Source organism: Formica exsecta, unplaced genomic scaffold, assembly GCF_003651465.1.
Source record: "Formica exsecta isolate Colony F162 unplaced genomic scaffold, ASM365146v1 scaffold149, whole genome shotgun sequence".
Lineage (NCBI taxonomy): Eukaryota > Metazoa > Arthropoda > Insecta > Hymenoptera > Formicidae > Formica > Formica exsecta.
In genome coordinates, this window is record NW_021848818.1 from 1679041 (window position 1) to 1688322 (window position 9282).

Consider the following 9282-nt stretch of genomic DNA (forward strand, 5'->3'; position numbering starts at 1 on the left):
GCAAGGACACATTGTGGACGAGGGAGTTAGGAGAGGGACATATAATAACGATACGCGAATCGAGGGTAACCGAGACTCTCGGTGAACGGCGGGTGTAATTAGGGACGTCCGTCTAACCGCGAAATTTCGTGATCTTATTAAATCCAGAAGGACGCCGGCGAGAACGCGCCTGGAGAGAGAAAAAGGGAAAGGCTAAATTATTATTACTTGTAAGCCCCCAAGGTGCCTGAGCCTCGTCCGCCTCTTCGATGGTGTGCGTTTCGTTCGCGTTTGCGCAACCCATGCGTATAATGCATATATCTAATAAAGATTATATCGTGCTCGAGTGATCAGAAAAGTGACGCAAAGATTACGAGATAAATAAAATATTTGAATCGCTCGAATAGTAATATAAGCCGTTTTTCTCATCCTCGGAAACACAATAGAATTTGAAATGTCAAAGCACCTCTATAATATAAAATCTCCAACTGTTTTGTGTAGTAGCTTTTTATGGTTCTATGGGGAAAAGATATAAAATTTTATGTTATCTTAAAAATAGTCGTAGACGGAAGAGTTTGGTGTAACGTTCGAACATTTATTTCGACAAGTATGTAACTACCGTCTCGTCAAACGGTATCTATTCCGTATTTGTGACTCATGTACGTAATTTTATCGTACGCGGCGCGCGAGCCTGTTTTTCGTGAGAAGAAGCTGATAGGTGTGCGCTTTCATACTCGGCGTTTCATTGAAAACGAAGCCGAGCCGCCTGGTAGCAGGTACGAATTACCGTCTGCAACTATGTTCGCCGGAGTAGTCATTAGCGCACGACAACGGGTAATCAGAGAGTACCATGGCTATATACGAACGCGCGTCTTCTAGTTACGTTTCCTCCAATAAGCCCGAGTATGGGCCGTCAAAATGATTTGACGATGTGAATACGCTTTGCTATTACCGGCCGATACGCGATGAAAGTCATTTTGGACGATTAATCAATGGCTAAACATCGATCGATTAAACTTTCGATAAATTCAGTTTGATGAGCTGAATCTCAAATGACAATTTTATATATAAAATTATTATATATATATTACTATAAAACAATAATATAGTATAAAGATAAAATATTCAAAACATATATTATATTTTCTCGTGATTAATAATTGTAAAATGACGGCATTAAAGTTAAAATATAACGATATATGTAGAATAAATTTGAAAGGGGTTCTTCGTCTAAGGGACCGATATGTTAGACGGGATGCAACGAAATGAGGTGAGCGAACGATAATAAAATCGACGGGAGATGAACCGGCCGAATCCGGGGACCGCGAACTCACGCCGAAATCCCTGTAATTTCGGAAGCTACCGTCTGAAATGCACCTAAACACGAGATTCGGGCGATCGTACGCGGGAGCTTCTGTGCGCGGTATAATCACCGAGATTTCCTCGCGATTTCGTGGAACATCTGGCAATTTGCCTGCGATATGAGAGACGCCCGGGCGGGCTGTCTCACTGCCCGATTCACTCTTTCTTTCTTTTTTTCTCTTTCTTTCTCTACCCGCCGCCGGATATACTCGCCGATTACATGATCACCGCCGCGTCCGATTCCTCTATCGCAACAACTTGGAATATTTCCGGAATGAATGAATCGACACCCGTCATGATTCGCGTCTGCATTTCGCCTTGTAATGATTTCTTCGCGCTTCGGTTTTACCTTGTTCTGGAGAAAAAAAATTGGAAATGTGTTCGCACAATTTCCGGTGAAATCGCGCGAATAACAACTTAAACGGGTTATTATTTTTACTCGAAATATCCTGCGAGCAATTGGGTAGTCTCGATAAATCAACTGAAAGAGATTTAATGATATTAAAGTAGATGACTATCAATTTTCTTTCTCTTCTTAAAAATATTATCTAGTTGTAATGCTATCTCTATAATCTTACCCTCTTTATGTAATTTATTATGATTGTGATACTTAACGCACATACATTTACAGCAAAGCAAAAAATCTTTTTCTCTCTCTTTCTTTTGATATACTCGCGCACGTAACGTGACAAAATGCGATAGTTTTTAATTATTAATGCGTACCTATATACAGGGTGTCCCAAAGCACCCTTGACAACGCTTGTAAGCAGGTAGAGCACAGCAAACTGAACAGAAAGGTCCTGTACCATTTTTTTCTATAACGCTTAATAAAGGAGTTATTATTGAGTAAAGTCCGGCCAATCAGCGCCGACCTTTAGCCGCGCGCCTGGTAGTGTGCGTGAGCGCTCCGTCGCTACGGCGACACACACTAACAGACGGGCGGCTCACTGACGTGCGTCCGGCTAAAAGTCGGCGCTGATTGACCAGACTTTACTCAATAATAACTCCTTTATTAAGCGTTATAGAAAAAAATGGTACAGGACTTTTCTGTTCAGTTTACTATGCTCTACGTGCTCACGAGCGTTGTCAAGGGTGCTTTGGGACACCCTGTATATTCAATAAGTAATTCGAATTATCGTAGGTTCAAATTAGAGGCTTGCGCTTATAAATTCAATTCTCGACGCTTTGGAAACCCATTCTATATCTTTCTTAATAAGTAGTTTCTTAATTCAACAACTGTATATGCTTCAGATTTCTGAAGCGGACGACGATAAGGAGAGCATTTTAAATGAGGCAAAACATATATGCTTGCAGAAAAGTGTCGTGTAGTACGTGCAGACATCGTGTAATGTGCGCCCGCAAGCGAAGGATGCGAAAGTCGATCGAGTGGAAAGGAAACGATTGATATCATGTATGACAAGATCAACATTATGTAAAATATCACGAGCTAATAATTATTTGCCATTACTGCTGCGCGAGTCCGGTCAATTAGTCGCGAATAATCGTATTCGTAATACCCGTCTGTTTGAGAGAGGGAGACAACAGTCACCTACATAAAACGAGAATTCTATCTGACGCGGTAACCGCGGATTCTGATCGTCTCGTAATAGATATTAATAGCTCTCGTCACGATGGCTCGTGCAGGTAGCAATCGAACGGAAAATCACACATTATGTTGCGAGATCCATAATACAATTAATCCCCATCGTGCGTCGTTATATGCGGTTAATCTGTCTTCGGATGCAAAACTAATTAAGGTAATGAACGCGCGCGTTTTTACGAGACAGACACACCAGCTATTTCGCAGAACGGTTTCTGCGATTTTCTCACGGATATGATACGAGGTCAGACGGTAACCGCTATTCCCCAACGTTATTAAAAGACAAGTAAATGATTTTTTTTCTTGCTGAATTACATCGCGTTCTTAAGTAATAAATTGTGCATTCAAAAAAGACAATAATTGTAGTTGCAATTATACACAATTATTTAATTATTCTTGACCAAAAATTTAGATATATATTTGATTATGTAAGATTAAAAAAAAAAAGTGCCCATTTCATTGTAATATTCAAAATAAATAACACAGAAAATATATAAAATAGTATCGAATTGAAATAATAATAAAACTACATACAAGTAAACCAGATAAAAAAAAAGAATTATATCATAAAATCACAGTAAACTTGCATACAAAATTTTGAGGATTATAGAGATGATTTTATATATAAAAAACTATCTGAAAAAAACTTAGCAACGAAGCTTTTATCCATCTAATAAAATTTAAAAAATATAATCAAAACTCTTTAAATGTAATATAAGTAATATATAATATATATTTATTTAACAACTATAGAAAAATCATAAAAAATGGCAATTTTATATTATTCAGATATGTTGAATAAGAATATTTGAGTTGAATGAAAACTCGACTGTTAACTCGCGTTTATCGCAATAGCAGAATCGAATAACTCGCACGCGCAAATAAGCCCGCGGCTACGCGCAGCCTTGATACCTTTTTCTTGTGTTAATGATTGCCTTCCTTTTTATTTTTAGGGAGGAGCTCGCTATGAAGATCGGCCTGACGGAGGCACGGATACAGGTCAGTAAAATCTTATTTTGTTTTGCGTAAAACAGAATAGTAAATAACGACATAGATAAATTCATGACAGTTATATCAGATTCACGATATATGAGAATATTTCTAATCTTTAATTATTTCTTGCAGTTATTGTCCAAGCATAACAAAATATAAAGTATAGAAAACTATCTTATAGAATTTGATGTGGAAAAACCAAAAATAATTGAATATAAAAGTTACAGTGGATTATATAAATTTGTTCAAATTTGAAAAATATTAAAATCTCCGTTAAGATTTCTTAAAATGAGTAAATAAGACCTTTGCTGTCTAGTTAAAAGTAATATAAGCGAACTAAATTAATTAATTATGTCTGATTATACGTATCGGTATATTATGGCTTAACTTGGAAATTATTTTAATAATAAGCAACTACGCGCGCGTCTCAAACTTTGTCGGTTGAAAAAATGAGTTAATAATTGTGGTTAGAGGCGTCTTCTTTGGCGCGAAGGTGAAAATAATACGCGATCGCGCGTCTCTTGCGTAACAACAATTATCTCGTATCCTCTGACATTTCGTTTGAATAATAGTTTCGAAGCCCGCGAACGCGCGCGAAGAATTACTCAAGAATTACTTAAGTTCCCCGCGCGGTCACGTATCCCCAACTGTGTATAATTTATCTTCCAACCCATATGTCGAAACGTGATACCCTTCGTGCAATATAAAAGTCGCCGACCATGAATCTTTCAATTATACACTTTTCAATCTTTTTCAAAGTAATTATTATTGGTCTAAAAAGTTATTGGAAGCGATTATCCATTAGAACATTCAATTTATTATTATTTATATCGTTGCTAAAAAAATTATAGCGAGATATTCAAGACAATTATCTACATTATTAGAAAATTTACATATTGTTAAAAAGATAATTGTGCACATATAAACAGGCAATTATTCATTGCAAAAACATGATTAAGCATAATTGATATCTTCTATCGCGACTATTATCAACGCTAATTCAAAGTATTGACGTCAGTAATTATCGAACTATTAAATATTCATTATTAAATATTAAATGTTTATTCCAGTTGTAAAAAAAAGAGGTCGGTAGCAACAGAGTAGTTATGTATTATTATGCAAAAATAAATTACAATTTATAATACTAGATCTCGTTATTGGTAATGAACAGGGGAGGGGAGGGGGATTGTTTTCTCGTAATACGCAACATTCATATTTAAACAGTATCGTAAATCGATTATTAAAGACACTTTTGATTAATACTAAAAATACGTTGTCACACATCCACAATTAAATTGTAATAATGTTCACTCCTGTGTTTAAACAGCAATTATGCGATTCAAATATATTTAAATATTTGAATAACAATCATTCTCAGTTCCCATTTATTTTTATTGCATTTGATTATTACTATCGTTTGAGATATCAAGACATTTATTACATGGCATTTATTACAATGTTTTGTCTTTGGCGCGCACATATACACATGATCATTAAAAACTGAAGAACTATAAAAAATGAATCATTACGATAAATATAAATGCAATTAAAATATAAATAATTCGTATATAATATGTTTTTAAAGTTTAAACCCGTCTTAATAAAGCGTGACACAAAACAACTTAAACTATTTTTTGCAAGTCTTTTTTTTTAGTAAACTGATCATATAATGTTTATTATAACAAATAACACGGATAATATTTTGAATTGAATTTGTATGCAAGAAATGTTTTAAATTCTAATTTAATATAAAAAAAAAAAATACTAATTTAATATGAAATATAATCTAAAATTAAAACAGATATTATTTAAAAGATAATAATATAAAAAGTATTACACACTAAAAAGACATAGGCTCATTAATGATAATATCTATTTTTTGCTTACATATTTTTATTGCTATTTACACGTTTAATTTGTTTATTTTCTGCCTGTTGGATCTGTTATTCTCACTTATTCGAAGGAACGATCGAGTACACGTCTTTTGCGTGACGGCTTCTTACTGGCCGAGAAGAGCGTGTCTGTATGCCATAGTTGCGTGAACAGCTGGCTAATTTGCTCAATTAGTTTAATTTATTCCCGGTACTTACTTACTGACTCTTTTTTTTTTTTTCTCAATCGGCCCGCGCGTATTTTCCTCTCGCTCCGTCCTATAGTTTCATCCCTTGTTGACTCCAGGGGCACACACACTCGCGCGTCTTTACACGATCTTATTATCTTCCTCGCAACGTGAGAGTACAACGCTTTAACGTTAACCCGATACTTTTCATTATACTTGCAAATTCGTCGTCGTCCGCGAATCAGCGATTCATCATCGATGGCCGGGAATTATCCGCGACAGCGCGCACGCGATGAGAACCACTGTTCCACTCGAGGAATGACATGCCTGTCGTAATTTCTCGCTATGGCGTTAATAATTTTCAGGAATCCCTGAACCTGTATCGAGGGACCTTGCGTCCTTCCTCTCGCTAGCTACGGCGCGATGACCGGCTCCGCGAAACTGCGTCCCTTTTCAATCGCGATAGGTGTCAATTGCTTTCAGGGCCGTAACGAAGTGAGATTATGCGTGTTGGTTTACGAAAATATTTCAGGGAATTAGGCGCACTTATTCAATCGCGGTGTCCTTAACCCTTTAATGTGGAACTGTCACTCAAAAGACACGAAATTCAGAAGACTTATAAATATATTGAATAAAATTACACCACGAGAGAATTCTTGAATTTTCAATATTAAATATTTTGTTATTTTTACATTTTAGATTAAATTAATGTTTACGTTTGCTAAAATTAATTCAGATTACAATTCACTAAAAAATAAAATTTTCTTTTTGTATATATTTATATTAATTTCTAATATTAAATAATTAAGCTTATTCGGTTTTCATTAAAGAATAATTAACGATAAGTTCGATCAAATAATCTATTGCCAAATATGTATTAGAAACCCGTTTATAAGCGGTATAAAAAGCGACTTAAGTGCACGCCACTTTCTGTGCGCTCATCCTAACGCGCGAAAATTAGGTTGTCGGGCGATTCAGTCGCCGCTTGTCCATCACCTGTCATTAATATGCATGACAAATACATCGTCGTGGAGAATGAGGTGCGATTTTTTTCGACGCTGAACGCTTTGCCCGTGCACATCAACGCGCAAAAATTAGGATATATGACCTATCATTGGCGATCATTAATAATTCATGAAATACGCGGTATCGTTTGAGGATAGGATGCCTTCTTTACGCAGAGACGTTAAAGACAGCGGCTCATATTTATAACGCGCGTTATTAACGCTAAACGATAACATTGAATAAAATCTTCATATATGATAATAAGTAACCAGTAAATTCAAAAAAATACTAAAATACTGTGCGTAACATCCTATATATACATTAAATTATGTAAAAGACTAAATTAGATTAAGAATAACGCTCGACCCCGGATGATTGCGGAGCATCGCGGACTTAATCGCATTTATGCAGATTTTTTATAAATAGAAGCATTGCGTTGCATGTCACAGATTGAGGAATAGTTCATAAGAATATAACTTCGAGACACCTATTTTATGCTAATTCGAGTCTTACAACAGTCCAAAGCAAAATATTCTCAATATATTCGATCACTTATATTCGCTTATATTCGATCAATTTATGAAAAATATTTCATTTCTCTTTCGATTAAAAATTTAAATGTTTACGCGTAAAAATATCTGTGCTCGACGCGTCCATTTGAAACGCTAATTCTCGAGCAAACAAAATCTCAGCTCTCGATTTGACTATTAATCGAGTATACGAGTTTTTTTGCACGGTTCGATGAATAATGAACGTTCCGTCTCGCAGACTTGTTCGCCGATGAAACCTGTCGCTCGCATGAATAACAGATTGCTATTAGGCAAAGTGATTATCGGTTGTTGCAGCGTCGACGATTAATTATTTTTACGATCTCCCCGAGTGTGACGAGATAATCGACAAGTCGCGAACTTCTGCTACGCGCAAGGAAATTCTTGCGCAAGTAAAACTGAAATTACGGATAAAAATATCACCTTTAGTTCGACATCTGTCTTTCGAGAAACACACACGCGAGACATGGCATTTCCCCGAATCGGTTTCCCCGATTCTGGCAATCGACGAACGAATGGAATAAGTCCGCTTGACGTGTACGTTTTTATCCGCGAACTTGGGTTTTTTTTTTGTGTTTGGATCCATTTTTCTGTGCTAACACAAGAGAAATATATATATATAAAATATTATTATATACAAAAGTGTTTTGCCTTGAGACTTTTATCTTTAACATTTAATTCTTTTTATATCAAATTTTCAATTACAATCACTAAGTTTGAAAAAGTTTAAAGAACGATTCGCTCGAGGAAGTGTCTATACATGGCATGTCGAAGGCGCGGGAGAATCTTGTTTGTCGGCCAAAGAGAAAAAGAGGAAAAGATTGAAGCGGAGAAGCAGAAGAAACGAACATACCCGGCGTTCGTGTAATTAATGCGGCACGATTAAGCACGAAACGACTAGGTTCTTATCCGCGAACTTGGGTTTTTTTTTTGTGTTTGGATCCATTTTTCTGTGCTAACACAAGAGAAATTACCGGAGTTTTTGATAAAAATAAACGGTACATATACAGGGTGTTAAAAAAACCTTTAACATTTATATGGTAGATAAGACACACCATACTGAGTAAAAAAACCTTAGTAAACATAGGTCGAATACTGGCTTCTACGTGTCGTATGCGATGTGAGAAGAATCTGTCTAAATCTTTATCTCGATATTTACAGAAGATGTTCCACATGTCCTCTTTCCATTTCCATACACGCTTGGCATCTTCTTTTTACAGATCCGCAATCGCCGGTTGATGACAACTGACTGATTGCCGGTGAAATCTTCTATTATAAAGTATGTATGGAAATTGTATGAGGATATTCAGAACGCTGTTTATAAACACTGAGGTAAACATCGCGTGCGACACGTAGATGCCAGTAAATCAATCATGACGCTAACATACAAAAATGTTTATATCTCAGGAACATTCGACCTATGTTTATTAATGTTTTTTTATTCAGTATAGTGTGTCCTATCTACCATATAAATATTGGTTTCTTTTAACATCCTGTATATATACCCACATTAAGATTTCACTAATACAGTCAGCTAAAATAAATCAAAGTAATATTTATTTATATATTTGCATAACTCTGACGTCAAATAATTATTTCTCTTTTTTTCTCGTTATCATTTTTCTGACTCTAAATTTTCTATTTTACAAGTAAAAATAATACAGATAAAATATTAGAAATATGAAGATAAAATATTGAAAAAAATAAATGTTTGAAAATAATTTTAAATATATATA

General features: G+C 35.4%; 1 protein-coding gene across 1 annotated transcript in view; it reads left to right on the top strand.

Annotated features, from left to right (window-relative positions):
• The window catches only part of LOC115232698 (homeobox protein aristaless-like), a 139512-nt gene that overhangs the window by 121753 nt on the left and 8477 nt on the right, over positions 1-9282 (top strand). The window contains exon 3 of the mRNA XM_029802727.1: positions 3895-3940. Within this exon, the coding sequence (XP_029658587.1) occupies positions 3895-3940 (46 nt within the window). The remainder of the gene's footprint in view (positions 1-3894; positions 3941-9282) is intronic.